The following is an 18,888-nucleotide window of genomic DNA, read 5'->3' on the forward strand; positions in this document are numbered from 1 at the left end:
TGCACTTAAATATTTTGTCTTTCCAAAAGGGCTTGTAAGTAAGTGTTAATTAAAAATATATATCTAAAACTAAAAAAACGAATAGTTAAAGAACAGCAGTAAAATAACAGTAGCAAGGCTATATGCAGGGGTACCGGTACAGAGTCAATGTGTGGGGGTACAGGTTAGTCGAGGTAATTGAGGTAATATGTACATGTAGCTAGATTTAAAGTGACTATGGATAGATAATAACCAGAGAGTAGCAGCAGTGTAAAAGGGGGGAGGTGGACAATGCAAATAGTCTGGGTAGCCATTTGATTAGCTGTTCAGGAGTCTTATGACTTGGGGGTAGAAGCTGTTAATACTTTTGGACCTAGACTGATTGAAGTGGATTGAACAAGTGACTTCAATAAAGGATCATAGCTTTCACCTGGATGTACAGTGGGGAGAACAAGTATTTGATACACTGCCGATTTTGCAGGTTTTCCTACTTACAAAGCATGTAGAGGTCTGTAATTTTTATCACAGGTACACTTCAACTGTGAGAGACGGAATCTAAAACAAAAATCCAGAAAATCACATTGTATGATTTTTAAGTAATTAATTTGCATTTTATTGCATGACATAAGTATTTGATACATCAGAAAAGCAGAACTTAATATTGGGTACAGAAACCTTTGTTTGCAATTACAGAGATCATACATTTCCTGTAGTTCTTGACCAGGTTTGCACCCACTGCAGCAGGGATTTTGGCCCACTCCTCCATACAGACCTTCTCCAGATCCTTCAGGTTTCGGGGCTGTCGCTGGGCAATACGGACTTTCAGCTCCCTCCAAAGATTTTCTATTGGGTTCAGGTCTGGAGACTGGCTAGGCCACTCCAGGACCTTGAGATGCTTCTTACGGAGCCACTCCTTAGTTGCCCTGGCTGTGTGTTTCGGGTCGTTGTCATGCTGGAAGACCCAGCCACGACCTATCTTCAATGCTCTTACTGAGGGAAGGAGGTTGTTGGCCAAGATCTCGCGATGCATGGCCCCATCCATCCTCCCCTCAATACGGTGCAGTCGTCCTGTCCCCTTTGCAGAAAAGCATCCCCAAAGAATGATGTTTCCACCTCCAAGCTTCACGGTTAGGATGGTGTTCTTGGGGTTGTACTAATCCTTCTTCTTCCTCCAAACACGGCGAGTGGAGTTTAGACCAAAAAGCTCTATTTTTGTCTCATCAGACCACATGACCTTCTCCAATTCCTCCTCTGGATCATCCAGATGGTCATTGGCAAACTTCAGACGGGCCTGGACATGCGCTGGCTTGAGCAGGGGGACCTTGCGTGCGCTGCAGGATTTTAATCCATGACGGCGTAGTGTGTTACTAATGGTTTTCTTTTAGACTGTGGTCCCAGCTCTCTTCAGGTCATTGACCAGGTCCTGCCGTGTAGTTCTGGGCTGATCCCTCACCTTCCTCATGATCATTGATGCCCCACGAGGTGAGATCTTGCATGGAGCCCCAGACCGAGGATGATTGACCGTCATCTTGAACTTCTTCCATTTTCTAATAATTGCGCCAACAGTTGTTGCCTTCTCACCAAGCTGCTTGCCTATTGTCCTGTAGCCCATCCCAGCCTTGTGCAGGTCTACAATTTTATCCCTGATGTCCTTACACAGCTCTCTGGTCTTGGCCATTGTGGAGAGGTTGGAGTCTGTTTGATTGAGTGTGTGGACAGGTGTCTTTTATACAGGTAACGAGTTCAAACAGGTGCAGTTAATACAGGTAATGAGTGGAGAACAGGAGGGCTTCTTAAAGAAAAACTAACAGGTCTGTGAGAGCCGGAATTCTTACTGGTTGGTAGGTGATCAAATACTTATGTCATGCAATAAAATGCGAATTAATTACTTAAAAATCATACAATGTGATTTTCTGGATTTTTGTTTTAAATTCCGTCTCTCACAGTTGAAGTGTACCTATGATAAAAATTAGACCTCTACATGCTTTGTAAGTAGGAAAACCTGCAAAATCGGCAGTGTATCAAATACTTGTTCTCCCCACTGTACCTGGCCAGTCTATGTCATGGAAAGAACAGTTCTTAATGTTTTGTACACTCATACCCATTGATTCTTGAAGAATTATAAATGCAACATGAGCTTGGGTCAACTGTTGTTTTTTACTCCAGTGTTTGTAAGCAATGTAAATGTAAACAAACACTGTATAGCCTCAAAACATGGTAACAATGTTGATATCATGGATGATCAGTCCTTGCATCCATAGCCCTGTCTATGAATTTGAGAGTGTTTACACTTCTCCAAAGCCCATCCCTCAGCTTTTTACCAAAACACTGGCGGGATGACAGCTTTGTTATTGTTTCAATTAAGGATGCTAGCTCTAATGCTGTCCAACGGGGTTTCCTGTATTCATAGTCCTAGTCATAGAATTTGCAAATACAATACTTGTATTTACTGTAATTTAAACAGGATCCCTATGCCCCGAGTCACATCCCTTCATGTTTGAGAATCTGGTCTTGCCTGTTTTCCCTCGTTCTAATTGCTCTCTTTCTCGCTCTCCCCTCTTTCTCTCTCTCCGCGTCAAGTTGTTTTGGAACTCCCCATGCCGTGCGACTCAACAGGAAATGTGAGTTTCACATATAAAGGACCTCTCGTGGCAACTCACTCTTCATTACCGAAACGACTACTTGACACTGACAAAACCTACTGTATGGTGGTCAAACGGGAACTAAGCGATTTACTACCGAGACATAGACTGCTGCAGCGTAAACAAGATATTTATCACAAAACGGAGAGTAAAAGGTACAATCGACTATTTCTCACGATACATTTATTCGATCATTAGTGACATAGGCCTACCATTTCAGCTCATGTTTAAATCTTAATGTTATTTTTTGTTATTTCAATTGTATTTACATTTTGTGAATGTTTTGTTAATTTCCTGTAGTGGTGTAATCCAGCTCATCATGGTGGACCAGCTGGCTTTCACGCAAGAGAACAGAGAGCGGATCCTGGCGGTGGAGAACTCCTTTGGCCCCTTTGGGAAGTTTCTGTTCAGACCTGGCCGGGTCTTGATAGGCGAGGGGCGGCTGATGAAGCTGTGTCGACGCCGCCCACAGCCCAAAGTATTTTACTTGTTTAATGACATTTTGGTCTACGGTAGCATCATCCTTCATGGACACTGGCACAAGAACCAACAGATAATCTCCCTGGAGGATATCCAGCTAGAGGACCTGGAGGACGGGGTCAGCATGGAGAACCAGTGGCTGATCCGCACCCCAAGGAAGTCATTTTACGTGTCAGCTGCCTCTGCTGAGGAGAAGCAGGCCTGGATGGAGCACATCGAGGACTGCAGGTCCAAGCAGCTGCAGCATGCCGGCTGCCAGCCCGGATGCACCTTCGCCACCACCTGGATCCCTGACCGGGCGTCCGCCATCTGCATGCGCTGCGCTAAAACGTTTGGGGTCAACAAACGTCGCCACCACTGTCGTCGCTGCGGCTTCGTCGTCTGCAACGCCTGCTCCAAGAACCGGGCCGTAATCTGTCACATCTCTACTAAGCCTGTGAGGGTATGTCGACTGTGTCACCTCAGTCTCCAGGACCACGGGGCGCTGACCCAGGACGAGGTGCGTTCACAGGGGGACAGCGATGGGAGGAACTGCTCTGATGAGTACGAACTGGTCATGCCTGAGTACGAGGCGACTATCGACGATGAGGCAGATGAGCGGATAGATGAGCACGCACCACACAAGTGGGTTGAGTCTCAGATCAACTCTTGGTCCCCGTATAACTATTTAAAACCGCACCATCAAAGTCCCAATCTCACTGGCTTGTCAAACCACTTGACTTGAATTGGATTGACTTTTGGACAATGTGAGAGGACACTGAAAAGTATTTACTGAATGAGTATGTGGTGAAGAAAAGTGTCAAATCAAGACGTTACATGATCACATGTAATGATAAATATTGTGCAAATATGAACACTACTGGATCAATATATTCCTGTTAATATACCTTTGAGTGTATTGTGGAGCTTATTTGTGTTATCCGTTTGATAAATGTTAACCTGTATTATGCATTGTTGACTGTCCATTATACACACACGAAGCATCTTTGTTTACATGAAATATTTTGCACTGAATACTTTTATATTCATCCTATACTTATCTTCTTTAAAAAAGGCATGTGGACTAAGATAATGTGCCTATATTGTGTACCTGTAATTATAACTCTAAATGACAATACCTATGCTTCTTTATCACATTCATATCAACCATTTACCTGTAAAATAAAATATTTTGATAGCAACCTTTTGTCATCCTTGTCCTGAACACCTGGTAAGACTGCTTGTTGACCTCCAAACAGCTGTAATCAAACTATTCAGTGCTTAGTGTTACAAAGTCCAGCAGACACATGAAACAGTCCTGGGGTAACAGGTGCAGTAAATAAGCCTTTAGAGAAAGTTCTTGCATCACTTGATTTTCCTAACTCTAGTGTTGTCATTGGCAATACTCAGGCCAACTGCCAATTACATTTTGGAAAGAACTTATTCAAATGCAACATGTCTATCATTAACACTTTATCTAGAAGTCTTTGCTAGGTAAAGCTCCGCCTTAGCTCACTGGTCACCATAATACCCATCCGTAGGAGAAAAAAAAAGTTGCTGAAATATCTCCCTCACTAACTTTAAGCATCACCTATCTGAGCAATTTACCTATCGCTGCAGCTGTACACAGCCCATCTGTAAATAGCCCATCCAACTACCTACCTCATCCCCATATTGTTTTTATTTACTTTTTTTGCACACCAGTATTTCTACTTGCACATCATCATCATTTGCACATCTATCACTCCTGTGTTAATTTGCTAAATTGTAATTACTTCGCTACTATTGGCCTACTTATTGCCTTACCTCCTTACTCCATTTGCACACACTGTATATCGATTGTTCTATTGTGTTACTGACTGTACTTTTGTTTATCCCATGTGTAACTCTGTGTTGTTGTTTTTTTGTCGCACTGTTTTGCTTTATCTTGGCCAGGTCGCAGTTGGAAATGAGAACTTGTTCTCAACTGGCCTACTTGGTTAAATAAAGGTGAAATAAAATTAAAAATAACACTTCATAGGCATTTCAAACAAAATCAGTTTAAATCGTCTACTGTCTAAAAGGTTTTTCAACGAAGATATAAGACTGCTCTCACATCCCAGACTACCAATAAAGTGGTGATGTAATATGATATCGTGAGACTTCAAACCATTGGAATTTGAAAAAGCTGCGATTAAACTGTTTATTAGTAAGCCATTCCTACAAGACTAACAACCATCTCTCAGAAACGAATGACATAACTTCTTATGAAATTTGTCCTCGAGATGAGTAATCTATCTTTCTCTGTATGATGTTATGACAACCTGCATGACCACATTTGCTTGCAAAGAAGGAACAAGGAAACGCCTAGAAAAAAAATGCGCAGAGACGTCATAACAAACCACCTTTGCACATACTTCAAAAAGTGCTTTAATACCTTAAGATTCTAGTATTATTCAAAAGTCTACATTTGAAACATTGAAAAAGAGGAACTATGTTACATTGCGTACCATTTCAGAAAACCAGAACAAAAATACTAAGTAATTGCGTCAGATGAGATACCATTCTGTTCCGTGCATGCATCTGTCCAGGAGATTACATTGCGTAGCATTGTCTTCCTTTTCTTACAAATAATGTGTAAGTGGTTGAATTTCCCTTACGAAACTGTCAGTTGATTCACTGAAACATGTTTTCTGGCTTAATGATGTCATACTAAAAGCTTGTGAACATGCAAGTCACCATTTACCTTTACTTCATTCATCATGATTTTCATATAAACTCTTTAGTACAGAGCATTACAAAAAGTGTCTAAGATTTTCCCAATTAGTTCATTCTAGGACTAGGTGGGACTTATCACCATTAGGCGCCAGAAGTATCAAGGCCGGTTTCTCAGAAGTACTCATCTCTTACCATGTTCACAACGCATGAGTCGCTTGAGATCCAAGGCACACTTACAAGAGGAGTGATCAGGGTTATTTTGTCATTGTCTTTGTATGTTGCAAATAATGTAAATTATAAATGCACAGCAATATTCAACGTGTACATTTCAGTGCAGAATATTGGCAACAAATGATGCCCTACAGTACAAATAAAGTGCACCATATTGATTAATTGCTGGACTGTTCTTGCAAGAGAAGTTTCAATCATACCGCTACATTCAGAGGTAAAACTTTCTCATCTAAAACAAAACAAATGTGTACATTAAAGGGCAATTCCACCACTTTTCAACCTCATATTCATTATCTCCAGCGCCATACCAGTGTCTACATACAGTATGTAAAAACAGCGCGTTTTTATGATCTGTGGTTAAAAAGATAAGAAAGGTCATAAAAAATGCTTCTCTGTGACATAACAGGCTAGGATTAAAAGTAACAAAACAGTGATTTTCAAAAAAGTTTCGAGCCAGAGGGTATTTTCTTGCTCCTCACGTCACTGCGAGTCTCAAAGTGTTTGAAAATCACTGTTTTTAAATATGTTCTAACTTTTGATGATATCATTGGGTAGAACTTTTAACTCCATATTTGTTTCTACAAAACGTAGAAATGTGCCATTTTCACATATGTAGACACTGGTATTGTTCTGGAGGTAATGAAAATCACGTGAAAAAGTGGTGGAATTGTCCATTAAGTGCTTTATCAAAGGATATGATCAGATATTGGGTAACATGACTGGTCTGACATGAGCCTCAATGTATTAACTAAATAAGGCCTCTTCCACTGAAGGTTATTTCAGTCTCCAAAAATAAGCTGGAGTTGAACAAAAAGTTGTTTCTTTCAAAAGGCAGCAAATGTGTGTTCTAAGTTCCTCCAGATATTCAGTCTGTATAGATCAGTCCCCATATCTCACCTCTGCTCTCAGTTCCTTTGTGATATAACTGAGTAGGGCAGCAGTGACCTGCTGCTGGAGAGTAGCATTCCCTATGACCAGGGCGGTCAGCTGGGCCAGGTCTGTCCAGTCCAGTGAGCCCAAAACGGCCATGATATCAGCATAGAGCCTCTGCTGCTGGTGGGGAGGCAGCTCCATGATGATCTGAGGGAGAGGTCTGAACTGTTCACTGGTCATCCACCATCCCAACAGGCCACCTACTGCACCACCTAAAGAGCCACACAAACGAGATCTGTGTCAGAAGATCAAGAGGGGAGAAGAGCTGCAGCCCACAGATGGTTAAACACTCATGATTTTAAGATTTACAGAGAAGACAGAAATATCAATGGTGGAGGTGTGGCTGTTAATATTCAGAACCACATTCCTGTAAGGGATAGAGAGGATCTCATGTGAAATACTGCTTAAGTAATATGGCTACAGGTTCATCTGCCTCACCTAAAGCCCATTCTGGTGGGAAGCTGCTATAGACCACCAAGTGCTAACAGTCAGTATCTGGATAACATGTGTGAAATGCTTGATTATGTATGTGATATCAACAGAGAGGTATATTTTCTGGGTGATTTAAATATTGACTGGCTTTCATCAGGCTGCACACTCAAGAAAAAGCTTCAAACTGTAACTAGTGCCTGCAACCTGGTTCAGGTTATAAGTCAACCTAGCTACAAACAGTACAGGAATGAAATCATCAACATGTATTGATTAGATCTTTTCTAATGCTGCAGAAATTAGCTTGAAAGCAGTATCCAAATCCATTGGATGTAGTGATCACAATATAGCAGGCATATCTCGGAAAACCAAAGTTCCAAAGGCTGGGCTTAATATAGTGTGTAAGAGGTCATACAATATGTTTTGTAGTGATTCCTATGGTGTTGATGTGAAGAATATTTGTTGGTACGTGGTGTGTAATGACAAACAACCAGACGCTGCACTTGACACATTTATGAAATTGCTTATCCCAGTTACTAATAAGCATGCACCCATTAGGAAAATGACTGTAAAAATGTTAAATCCCCATGGATTGACGAGGAATTGAAAAAATATTATATTTGAGAGGGATGAGGCCAAAAAGATGGCAAACATGTCTGGCTGTACAACCAATTGGCAAATGTACTGCAAATTGAGAAATCATGTGACTAAACTGAATAGAAAAGAAGAAGAAACTACACTATAAAACAAAGATAAATGACAAAAAATTATAGTAAAAAGCTTTGGAGCACCTTAAATGAAATTTCGGACAAAAAGGCAAACCCCGGTCCATCATTCATTGAATCAGATGGCTCATTCATCATAAAACCAACTGATATTGCTAACTGCTTTAATGATTTTTTCATTGGCAAGATTAGCAAACGTAGGTATGACATGCCAGCAACAAATGCTGACACTACACATCCAAGTATATCTGACCAAATTATGAAACACAAGTATTGTATTTTTTAATTCCATAAAGTAAGTGTGGAAGTGGTGGAAAATGTATTGTTGTCTATCAAAAATGACAAGCCACCGGGGTCTGACAACTTGGATGGAAAATTACTGAGGATAATAGCGGACGATATTGCCACTCCTATTTGCCGATTAGAAAGTGTGTGCCCTCAGGTCTGGAGGGAAGCAAAAGTTATTCCCCTACCTAAGAATAGTAAAATCCCCTTAACTGGCTCAAATAGCTGACCAATCACCCTGTTACCAAGCCTTAGTAAACTTTTGGGAAAAATGGTATTTGACCAGATACAATGCTATTTTACAGTAAACAAATTGACAATAGAAGGACATTCAACAAGCACAGAACTTACACAAATGACTGATGATTGGCTGAAAGAAATTGATGATAAAAAGTTTGTTGGGGCTGTTTTGTTAGACTCCAGTGCGGCTTTTGACATTATTGATCATAGTCTGTTGCTGAAAAAACGTATGTGTTATGGCTTTACACCCCCTGCTATATTGTGGATAAAGAATTACCTGTCTAACAGAACATAGAGGGTTCTTCAATGGAAGCCTCTCCAACAAAATCCAGGTAGAATCAGGAATTCCCCAGGGCATTGAGTAAAGCCAGTGTGTCTATGTATGCGGATGACTCAACACTTTACACATCAGCTACTACAGCGACTGAAATGACTGCAACACTTAACAAAGAACTGCCGTTAGTTTCAGAATGGGTGGCAAGGAATAGGTTAGTCCTAAATATTTCAAAAACGAAAAGTATTGTATTTGGGATAAATCATTCACTAAACCCTAAACCTACACTAAATATTGTAATGAATAACGTGGAAATTGAGCTAGTTGAGGTGACTAAACTGCTTGGAATAACCCTGGATTGTGAACAGTCATGGTCAAAACATATTGATACTACAGTAGCTAGGATGGGGAGAAGTCTGTCTATAAGAAAGCATTCTTAACAGCACTATCAACAAGGCAGGTCCTACAGGCCCAAGTTGTCGCACCTGGACTACTGTTCAGTCATGCGGTCAGGTGCCACAAAGAGGTACTTAGGAAAATGTTTATTGGCTCAGAACAGGGCAGCACGGCTGTCCCTTGGATGCACATAATATTTCTACCCTAATGCTATACTTTATAAGCAGACTGCATATACCCTGAAAATCTCATAGCTGCACACACCCAGAGAGCTAACATAGTCAATCTCTCCTGGCTCAAAGTGGAGGAGAGATTGACCTCATCACTACTTGTATTTGTGAGAGGTATTGACATGATTGTGGACTACAGGAAAAAGAGGACCGAGCACGCCCCAATTCTCATCGACGGGGCTGCAGTGAAGCAGGTTGAGAGCTCTCAAGTTCCTTGGTGTCCACATCACCAACAAACTAACATGGTCCAAGCACACCAAGACAGTCGTGAAGAGGGCACGACAAAATCTATTCCCCCTTAGGAGACTGAAAAGACTTGGCATGGGTCCTCAGATCCTCAAAAGGTTCTACAGCTGCACCATCGAGAGCATCCTGACTGGTTGCATCACTGCCTGGTATGGCAACTGCTCGCCCTCCGACCGCAAGGCACTACAGAGGGTAGTGTGAACGGCCCAGTACATCACTGGGGCCAAGCTCCCTGTCATCCAGGACCTCTATACCAGGCGATGCCAGAGGAAGGCCCTAAAAATTGTCAAAGACTCCAGCCACCCTAGTCATAGACTGTTCTCTCTGCTACCGCACAGCAAGCGGTACCGGAGCGCCAAGTCTAGGTCCAAGAGGCTTCTAAACAGCTTCTACCCCCAAGCCATAAGACTCCTGAACACCTAATCAAATGGCTACCCAGACTATTTGCATTGCCCCCCACCCTCTTTTTACACCGCTGCTACTTGTTGTTATCATCTATGCATAGTCACTTAAATAACTCTACCTACATGTACATATTACCTCAACTGTGCGCACATTGATCCTGTGCCGGTACCCCCCTGTATATAGTCTCGATATTGTTATTTACTGCTGCTCTTTAATTACTTGTTACTTTTATTTCTTATCCGTATTTTTTTAAACTGCATTGTTGGTTAGGGGCTCGTAAGTAAGCATTTCACTGTAAGGTCTACACCTGTTGTATTCGGCGCATGTGACTAATACAATTTGATGTGATGATTTGATGATGCACCGAGCTGTCTGTTTAAACTACCGGCACACAGATCGGACACCCATGCAGTCCAGAACAGACTATTGGAGGCGCACAGTACTACATAGTGCCATGATTACATGGAACTCTATTCCACATCAAGTAACTCATGCCTGCAGTAAAATTACATTTAAAAAACAGATAAAATACACCTTATGGAACAGCGGGGAAACATAGACACATGCATACAAACACACAATAATATGTACACATGCATTTTGTGTTATAGATATGTGGTAGTAGAGTAGAAGCCTGAGGGCACACACTTAATTTGTTGTGAAATCTGTTATGAATGTATTGTAATGTTTTTTAAATGTATAACTGCATTAATTTTGCTGGACCCCAGGAAGAGTAGCTGCTGCCTTAAATAAAAATAAAACACCCATATTTATCCAAATCTACCTCACCAATCATAAGACAACATTGGCTGAGAATTATTCTACCCTAATGCCATACTTTATAGGTCTACTGCATATACACTGAAAATCTCATAGCTGCACTCAATACAATTGGTTTGAGAAAGGATATGGCTCCACCTTGTGGTTGAAGTAGGGAAATGCAGATGATTATAATTATGGTTACTTAATTGATAGGATCCTTACCAACAGCGATCCCTGGGGGACCACCTAGAAGACCCCCTAAAAATGCAGTCCCTCCTGCCACTGCGGATCCTTTCCCAGAATTCTTCACTGCTGCTTTTATCTGCTGATTTGCAGACAGGTCACAGCATAGTTGCATGACATCATCCATACGTGGAGCCATTGTAGCTGCTCTCCCTGGTGTTATGGCAAGAGGGATACTGAAGATCAACATGCAACCAAGCCAACTCATCTGTCTCTAGTATACATTGCGAGTAAAAATAGCCACTACCAATTTAACATTGGAAGAGATGTATGACTTGACTTCTGTGAAATGTCCTTATGACTAGGAGTATGCCATCTTCTGGTAATGAACTGCATAACACTGCTGAGAGTAGCCTATACCAAAAGTAAAATAAACTATTGTTCAAATGAATGGTATAGGCCTTTTTCACTCCAAATGTTGACAAAACCTGATAACTATATTATTGTAATCAATTCAGTTATCATATTTAGCATAAAGAGACTGGGGAAATAACTGAAACTTAATGCAGACCATTGCCATGAGTCAAAAACTTCTCACACAAGAGATTCAACATGCTTCCCTCGGAGTTATGTTATAACCACAATAATAACGACCGCAGATAACAATAATTCTACTTCACTTCTGATATGTATGCCTTTAATAATGGCGTTAAGACGACATATTGTTAGTGTGTGTCATCATGTGGCTATCAGCTTTCTCTCTCCGTTAAAAGTGTGGCAATAACCTTTACATAACGACATAGTTGTCCCCATCACACAGGACGGACTCTGACGTTGGCCTACATGAAAATAGCCTAAAGTAAACATTGGTGGTGAATCCCTACCGTCAGATCTCGCACTTCGATGATGTGTAACTTGTGTATAATGAGCGTTGGTTAAAAAAAAAATAGTACCGCGGTGAATGACGGGACATTCGTTTAGGACAAGCCCACATCCTGTTAAAACGATTCGCTGTGGTTTGTTAGAAGCACAATACAACACACAGTCAAATAAATAGGTCTCAGTAGGGCAACCTGTCATAATTGTCGTTTACGCGGCAAATATTTGCAACAATGTTGCACGAAAAGTCATTGAAACAATTCCCCCCTTTTCGTCATATTGGTGGGGTTCGTTTTGCATGTCCCAGTGCTCAAGGTTGGGGGAGACTCCTCTTAAGAATCAATGAAATTATCTAAAATAACCAACTCCCTGCAAACGGGGCACCGGGCCATGCAAAACGAAGTCGACCACTGACTGCAAACAGCTGTACAAAAAAAAGAAATCTTCCACTCTTATGTATTTTGACTTGTTATTATAGACCACACGCCTAGACTATTTGAAAGATTGGACGTCGGTTGAAACCAATTATCTAGGTATGTTTCAAGGAAGGACACTTTTGTTCACTTGACAGCTAGTTGCCAAAATATGATGACAAAGGTTAGTTAGTGCGCAACCAACTGAAGCTCCGCCTTCGAGTTGGGATTTTTGTTTACGTTCACCACCCACCAAAGCAAAGGGAAGCAGTTGGTGTTCATAAACAAGTCTGTATCAAAACAATTACAGATCAGTTATAGTTTCGAGCCAGCCGTCTGCCACCGCCCGTTAAATATACATTTGTCAGGTAAGAACAATTACATCGTAGCCTTCAACATTGTGCGAGAGGTTGTATCCGTGTAACAGCCTTTGTTCATGTGTTGTCTAGACACTTTTCTTTAGCCTACTAACTTATCTATCCACTGCATTGTTTGTATTGATTTCTACATCCCCAGAGTGTCCTATTAAGCCAGCTTTTTAGTTTGGTAGACTACCATGTAATTGTAACCATGTCATGTGTAATTTTGTATGTAGGTTAGTTTATTTGTTTGATTGTCAGTGAGTGAATTACATATAGTAAATGCAGTTCTTAATTATTTACTTATTTATTGAAGAAGTTTAAAAGCGAATTAATGCCATATGAAGTTCACCCAAACTACTCTCCTATGTTTTGTTTAAATGATTTAATAGTTTCTATCACACATATATATCTTGAATAGGGGCTAATGTAAGGATTGTCTTACATGTCTTTAAACTTCCCGATTTATGGACTTTTTGATGGCACACCAGAAAAGATATGCAATACATTTAGCACCTTATGAGTTAATTCTGTCGGGGCACAATTGGATCTTCCCTTGCTGGCAGGCTGGGGTGTAGCTGTTTATTGACAATATAGGTTGACAAGTACACCAAGGCATTCAAAGACCGTGGCTGTCTGGACAGCCCGAGGACTAAAAGTGGATGTTGTGGTATTCTGTCTAGTCTATGACACATCAAGCCTGAAAGACATACACATACTGTTTATACCTGATTATATTTTTAATAGGCCTATTCGACTAGAAATGTAGGCCTTTTAAATCAAATGATATACACTCAAATGTTTTTTTTAATTTACAAACCAGCTGTTTTCACCATAGTTTGGCCAATTGGCTTCATATTCACCACATTAGTTTATTCAGAACATATCTTAAGATTCAGATTCTGGCTTGAAATGAGATTGCTGGTCAGAAAGGATGCCATGTCCTCCAGTCTGCAGATAGCTTCCAAGGGGAATGCTGTTCCTCATTCTGCTGTGCTGGCAGGGTCATTAACCCAGGACCCAATGTTAAATACTAAAGGTCATAATGTAAGATGTTGTTCAGAGTGCTTCCCGGGAATAGTTTCCAATCTATTTTCTGTCAATGTGGATATTAAACTACACATGCCTTTTCAGGTTGTGCTGTTTTCTTGCATTTGATGCAATGTTTTACCATGATCAGTTTTGCAATTTTACCAGTTTAGCAATAATTGCATCCGTTATGCAACTGTTTACCTTATGGGGGCGACATACTGTAACACTATGTTAACTCATTTTCTTTGCAGACTGCAATAAGAGGGCCAAGGGAGCCAAACATATACACAATGATTGGAAAGATATTTGCCCATTTCCTTGGTAGCACAGACAATGATTTTTCCACAGATGACAATGAAACCTATGAGGAGCTCATTGAGTTTGAGGAGGGAGGATGGGTCGTTATCAACATTCAAGGTAAGCCGATAATTATGTTCCCTGAAAGTTGAAATCACAAGTTGGTTGTTGAACTGGTATGGGCATTGTTGTCTGCAGTTACTTGTTTTGTAAATGGTAGCATTGTAGTTATTTGGATAGTAGATCTAATGGTCACTATTAGAGGTCTCACTAGTGTTTTTCCTCTTTGGTCTCGGTTTAGTACATTTGTGGTCTGATGTTTCCAGAGAACAACTCCCTGAACCCGCCTGAGGAAGACCCTTTGGAAAACCTGCTGATTGAGCATCCCAGTATGTCTGTATACCAGATCAGACACCAGACCAGTGATGAGGAAGACTCAGATGAAGAGGATGCTTCTCCCAGGTCAGTTTTCATCCAGGGGATCCATCTACTTAGTCAGTGTGATAACACAACCATTATCCTAGAGAAAGGAGCGCCACATTTTACAGTTATTTTGTGTGCCCCCCCCCCCAGGCCTGTGCCAGTCAAACAGCATGTGTCCTGGAGGTTAGCTGCCTGGGGCAGCCCGCTTCCATGCAACGTCCAACTGCTTGCCATACAGCAAGCCAGGACTCACGTGGAGTGCAAGAAGCTGACCAGGAGTGCTTTCCAGAGACAGAACCTTGCCAAGATGCGATTCTCCCCCTCTGACAGACGCTTTGGTCACTTCAAACAACCCTGCCAGCGTCTGTACAACTACTGAGTGTCTACTGAGGAACCACGTCACTGTCTGAAGCCACTTAACATACAGACCGTAGACATATTACCATGTCAATTTCTTTACCCTGATCAAGGGAACCCCCTTTGCTGAGTATGTTATTAACATGCTGAGCCCAGTTTGAGAGTGAAATAGCCTTGAGTAGATGTGTGTGTGCATGTGAAAAGTATTATAATTGGCTTGTTACTGTTAAGTCTTATAGCTCTGATAAACTTTTATTTAGTGTATGAAATGCAAAAGGTTTTAGCACTTGCAAATATGAATTTGATTGAATATGGTATACATTTTGCTATTACTTTGTGAGCCTTAGATTTAGATACGTTGTGGGTATATTGCTTTCAGGAAAAGTTGTTAATTAAGTTTCATAGCTATGAAAAGCTATTTTGTATATGATATGTGACGACACAAAACATCACTCTTGAGTAATTGGACCTCTGAACAAATACAATGTATGTAAGGATTACCAAATAATGATGAACACTGTTTTCTAATGTATGTTTTCTAATTGTGTGATTCACTTTGTTTTCATACATTTATTCCCAGTGTGTTCGTATGTTTGCTATACTGCTACAAGACCTGTTTGTAAATATATTCCGTTTTTTTTGTGCTATTTTGGTGTATATTTAAATGTGAAAAATTGTTAAACAAGTCTGTTTTGTTTGGGTATTATTTGTGTTTTATTAAATAGCATGAGACAACTTCAGTAATTACATGTATTATTACCACCAAATGTATTTCATTGTTCTGCATTCAAATATTTTAGTAGCACATTTAGTGGATTTCATTTTCGAAGCAAACGCACCTTCCCCAAGAACTTCTTAACGCTTTCCGGATCAACAGCATTTCCCCAAACACCTCCCCTCTTGAAATGAGAGCCAATTATCATTGCAATAGCATCAAGGTAGTGTTCCATGTTGTAATGGGTTACTCCTGAGCCAATAAAAACTGGGAGTCTTACAGAATGCAACATCTGCAAATAGAAAATAAAAGATTGTAAATATTTTGAGATGTTACATTATGTTTACTGAGCTCATTATATTGGAAAGCTGTGCAAGAGCTTATATGAAACAAATACCTAAATGGTTGGATTTAGGAATGCATTGCAAGTGTCATGCATCATCTCTGATAAGTAAATGGTAAAAGTATGTTCAGAGATGATATGAGAAAAACACATGAGGAAAGAGATCAATCCAGACTCTGGCAGCTCCATATACCAATCTGACAACAGAGCCAGCCCAATGAAATCATACTGGGAGACTGTAGGAGCACCTCCAAACTAGGCAGCAGGGTTGTGCGGCAGTCTGGCCAGAGCCTGCCTGTGTTTACAGCCTTCTATCTAAGTCAGCCATCTGTAGGCTGTGCTTAAAAATAGCAGACGATGTTGGTGTCTATATTAGCCAAGCAGGGCTGTGGCAGGCAAGGGCAGGACCTGGCTGTGTGCCCATGGTCAGCATGATCCAGACTGGGGGGGACTGTGAGGCTGCCATCCTCTCCCCAGACGAGGCTGCTCTTTATAAGGCCAGCAGCGAGGCCCAGAGGCTCCATGGGCTTTAGGGAAGCTTAACCTCTGGGCCACATGAAAAACTAACGCCAGGAACTATCTGCCCTTTCAAATGTAGGAAGTATGCCATAGACTCGTATGCAGTGGGAGTGGTATGGAATTGAGTGAGGTGACTGAACATACTTTTGTTAGGGTGTGTGTTATGGTTAGGGAGAATGTATGACATTTAGAAAAAGGGCACTCCCTTATTAACCAAGACTACAGGCATGTTTGAGAGAAAATTAAAAAGGGAAAGTAAACTATGTTTGTACTAAGGTGCACGCTGAGCATTCCTAAAATGATACACCTAGCATTATGCCTCAGATATATAATGTATGTGCTGAGTGTCGGCTGCCCTTTGATCCAAGTGGTAAAATAGTGATTACACAGTAATAGCCTGTGCCTTATTTGTTTTATTTGGTATTCATTTAAACGAGCTGGGGGTCTTTTTATATTACTGTATGTGTCAGTATGTTTGTGCGTCATACCATACATGTGTGTATGTGTCATACCGTACATACATGTCTGTATGTGTCAGAGCATTCAGAGACAGGACACACCTCTGAGTTCCACTGGATCTGCCTGAACCCCTGTGGCTGTTCCAGTGATAATGAGCCCGTCAGAGAGGAAAAAACGCAGCTGCTCTGGCCGTCGTCTCCACTATGCTCACATCTGAAGTCAGGGCATGGGAGCTAGGAACACAAACCCACAAATCACAAAACATCCAATTACACTTACTACAAAAGTCAGAAATTGTACCTTTCATCTCCTTGCGGTACCGTTTACGGATAATATTAGCCGCAATACTTGCATGTTGAAAACCTTCTGAAATGCCATATCAGGACATCTAGGCTAGCCAGTGGGGTTGTCTGACTGGAATGTTTTTTGAACGATTGCGCACCTGTGCTTCTTTTTTATATCAGTGAAGATCTGTACATGTTCAGCCTTTATTTGCTTGCCGTATCGCAAAAGGACTCCGACACATGCATTCAAAAGGCCTTCATCAGCAACATGTGGGAAAACATATCCCTCTGCCCTGATAAAATCCATACCTTGGAAATAGACAACAACGAAATAGGTAGGTAAACATTTGCTTTTCCCAACCTCTTAATACGGATCTTTCTATTAAACTCAAATTCCAGGCTAGCCTGAAGCACTCTTGCATGCATGTATTAATCAGTAATAAGCAAAGCCAGCTATATCAACTTGAAGCCAGTGCAACAGCAAGAGCTGTTTGCTGCAGACAGGATCTGAACTGATCCCCCTCACTGCTGCACACACTGCTGTCATAGAGGCACACACCTCTGGTCCAATTGAGAATGTGTACTGAACGTCATGCATGTCCTCAATGATCAGCCCATCCTGTTCAAAAGATCAACAGACAATTAATTTCCAGTCATCCTTGAGGATGAATATTGTGGTTTACATAGGCTACAATATTAGTAACATCAAAAAGTAAGGAGTTCTTCTGTCTGCTTATACTTACAATTCCTGCATTGTGATAGATTCGTGGCGTGCTTCCTCAATAATTTGAGGCCATGCTTCCAAAAGGTGTGCCTGAAAAACATAAAATCAAAGTTTTAAAAAAAGAGAGTAAAAAACGACATGCGTCTCAATAATATTTACCTGGTAAGGCTTGAACATGAATCATTCCAATAACCACAAATTTGGCACGTCCAAAGAGTTTCAGAAACTGTTTCAAACCAGTTGCAATGTGGAGGCACAGTGGCTTTGAAATGAGTTCTCGTTCCCATGTAGCTGCTAGCTTGATCACGTGCCTGGTCAAAGTGTACGTTAATGCAGGTTTCGAGATCTATGAGTGATTGTCACCCAATCCAGTGTTTTCTTCGTGTGGCTCATGAAACATATTAAAATAACAGTTATGACAGAAAAGGCACATAGGGTGCAGATTAGCCTCCTCGTCTTCTGATAAGAAAACGCAAATGTATGAATTATATATGAAAGCATAAGATGGTGCCTAAAATGTATTTGACTAAACCTGCACTGTTATTTTCCAACAAATCATTAGTGTAGACAAAAGGAAGCCACTAAACGTAGCTAATGCACTAGTGCAGGGCGCCATCACCATTCTCGTTGAGCAAATTGCGCGGCATTAATTTGATCTTAAAAATAATGACATAAGTTACCTATTGCATTATGGACAGCGAAAGTCCATTCTGTCGGCTTGACAGAGAAACATCTTTTTAAATGTCAGGAAAAATCCGCATAAGGTCCGCATTTGCAGGTTTTTGAGAAGGACACAGTCTTTGTTTACATCCGTCTTCCCTAGCCACGCGGTACTTTGTGGTTCCGGATTCTAAGCACCGCCCCTGAGCTGTCGCCGCACCAGACACACCTCCCTTTTGCCGGATAAATGCAATATTTGGAACACCATTATAATGTAAATTTCTCACACAACATAAGATTTCAGGTGA

The 18,888-nt window shown here is 41.0% G+C and overlaps 3 protein-coding genes and 1 long non-coding RNA gene across 7 annotated transcripts; 2 read left to right on the top strand and 2 right to left on the bottom strand.

The window, feature by feature from the left end:
- The first annotated feature begins 2,610 nt into the window (after positions 1-2,610).
- On the top strand, positions 2,611-4,282 carry LOC139576216 (pleckstrin homology domain-containing family F member 2-like). The gene is made up of 2 exons (XM_071402002.1): positions 2,611-2,776; positions 2,922-4,282. Exons 1-2 carry the CDS (start codon positions 2,685-2,687, stop codon positions 3,823-3,825), a joined length of 996 nt encoding a protein of 331 aa, XP_071258103.1. The 5' UTR covers positions 2,611-2,684; the 3' UTR covers positions 3,826-4,282.
- Positions 4,283-5,453: 1,171 nt separating this feature from the next.
- On the bottom strand, positions 5,454-17,122 carry LOC139576217 (protein C19orf12 homolog). Of its 3 annotated transcripts, XM_071402003.1 has the most exons (3): positions 12,001-12,250; positions 11,156-11,329; positions 5,454-7,153 (listed from the first exon to the last, which is right to left on the bottom strand). In XM_071402003.1, the coding sequence occupies exons 1-3, from the start codon at positions 12,194-12,196 to the stop codon at positions 6,888-6,890; spliced, it is 636 nt and encodes a 211-aa protein (XP_071258104.1). In that variant the 5' UTR covers positions 12,197-12,250; the 3' UTR covers positions 5,454-6,887. The 3 variants fall into 3 exon arrangements, with proteins under 3 accessions (XP_071258104.1, XP_071258105.1, XP_071258106.1); XM_071402004.1 differs by lacking the exon at positions 11,156-11,329 and having other exon boundaries at positions 12,001-12,266; XM_071402005.1 differs by lacking the exons at positions 11,156-11,329; positions 12,001-12,250 and adding an exon at positions 17,014-17,122 and having other exon boundaries at positions 6,847-7,153.
- LOC139576218 (tumor protein p53-inducible nuclear protein 2-like) lies at positions 12,327-15,611 on the top strand. Of its 2 annotated transcripts, none has more exons than XM_071402006.1 (4): positions 12,327-12,776; positions 14,051-14,216; positions 14,423-14,558; positions 14,670-15,611. In XM_071402006.1, exons 2-4 carry the CDS (start codon positions 14,090-14,092, stop codon positions 14,896-14,898), a joined length of 492 nt encoding a protein of 163 aa, XP_071258107.1. In that variant the 5' UTR covers positions 12,327-12,776; positions 14,051-14,089; the 3' UTR covers positions 14,899-15,611. The 2 variants fall into 2 exon arrangements, with proteins under 2 accessions (XP_071258107.1, XP_071258108.1); XM_071402007.1 differs by having other exon boundaries at positions 12,645-12,776; positions 14,398-14,558.
- Positions 17,123-17,382: 260 nt separating the features above from the next.
- On the bottom strand, positions 17,383-18,739 carry LOC139576219 (uncharacterized). The gene is made up of 4 exons (XR_011675076.1): positions 18,601-18,739; positions 17,940-18,010; positions 17,756-17,815; positions 17,383-17,505 (listed from the first exon to the last, which is right to left on the bottom strand). It is a non-coding gene; the product is annotated as an uncharacterized lncRNA (long non-coding RNA).
- Positions 18,740-18,888: the final 149 nt, after the last annotated feature.

The sequence above is a fragment of the Salvelinus alpinus genome, chromosome 5, assembly GCF_045679555.1.
Source record: "Salvelinus alpinus chromosome 5, SLU_Salpinus.1, whole genome shotgun sequence".
Classification (NCBI taxonomy): domain Eukaryota; kingdom Metazoa; phylum Chordata; class Actinopteri; order Salmoniformes; family Salmonidae; genus Salvelinus; species Salvelinus alpinus.

Excerpts from the sequence above, each read along its gene's own strand:
- LOC139576218 (XM_071402006.1), top strand. The coding sequence starts at position 14,090 with ATGATTGGAAAGATATTTGCCCATTTCCTTGGTAGCACAGACAATGAT. Across the intron at positions 14,217-14,422 it reads GGTCGTTATCAACATTCAAG|AGAACAACTCCCTGAACCCG; the intron begins GTAAGCCGATAA and ends TGATGTTTCCAG. Across the intron at positions 14,559-14,669 it reads GAAGAGGATGCTTCTCCCAG|GCCTGTGCCAGTCAAACAGC; the intron begins GTCAGTTTTCAT and ends CCCCCCCCCCAG.
- LOC139576217 (XM_071402003.1), bottom strand. The coding sequence starts at position 12,196 with ATGACAGGTTGCCCTACTGAGACCTATTTATTTGACTGTGTGTTGTAT. Across the intron at positions 11,330-12,000 it reads TCGAAGTGCGAGATCTGACG|GGAGAGCAGCTACAATGGCT; the intron begins GTAGGGATTCAC and ends CCATAACACCAG. Across the intron at positions 7,154-11,155 it reads TCCCCCAGGGATCGCTGTTG|GTGGTGCAGTAGGTGGCCTG; the intron begins GTAAGGATCCTA and ends GTGGCTCTTTAG.
- LOC139576216 (XM_071402002.1), top strand. The coding sequence starts at position 2,685 with ATGGTGGTCAAACGGGAACTAAGCGATTTACTACCGAGACATAGACTG. Across the intron at positions 2,777-2,921 it reads CACAAAACGGAGAGTAAAAG|TGGTGTAATCCAGCTCATCA; the intron begins GTACAATCGACT and ends AATTTCCTGTAG.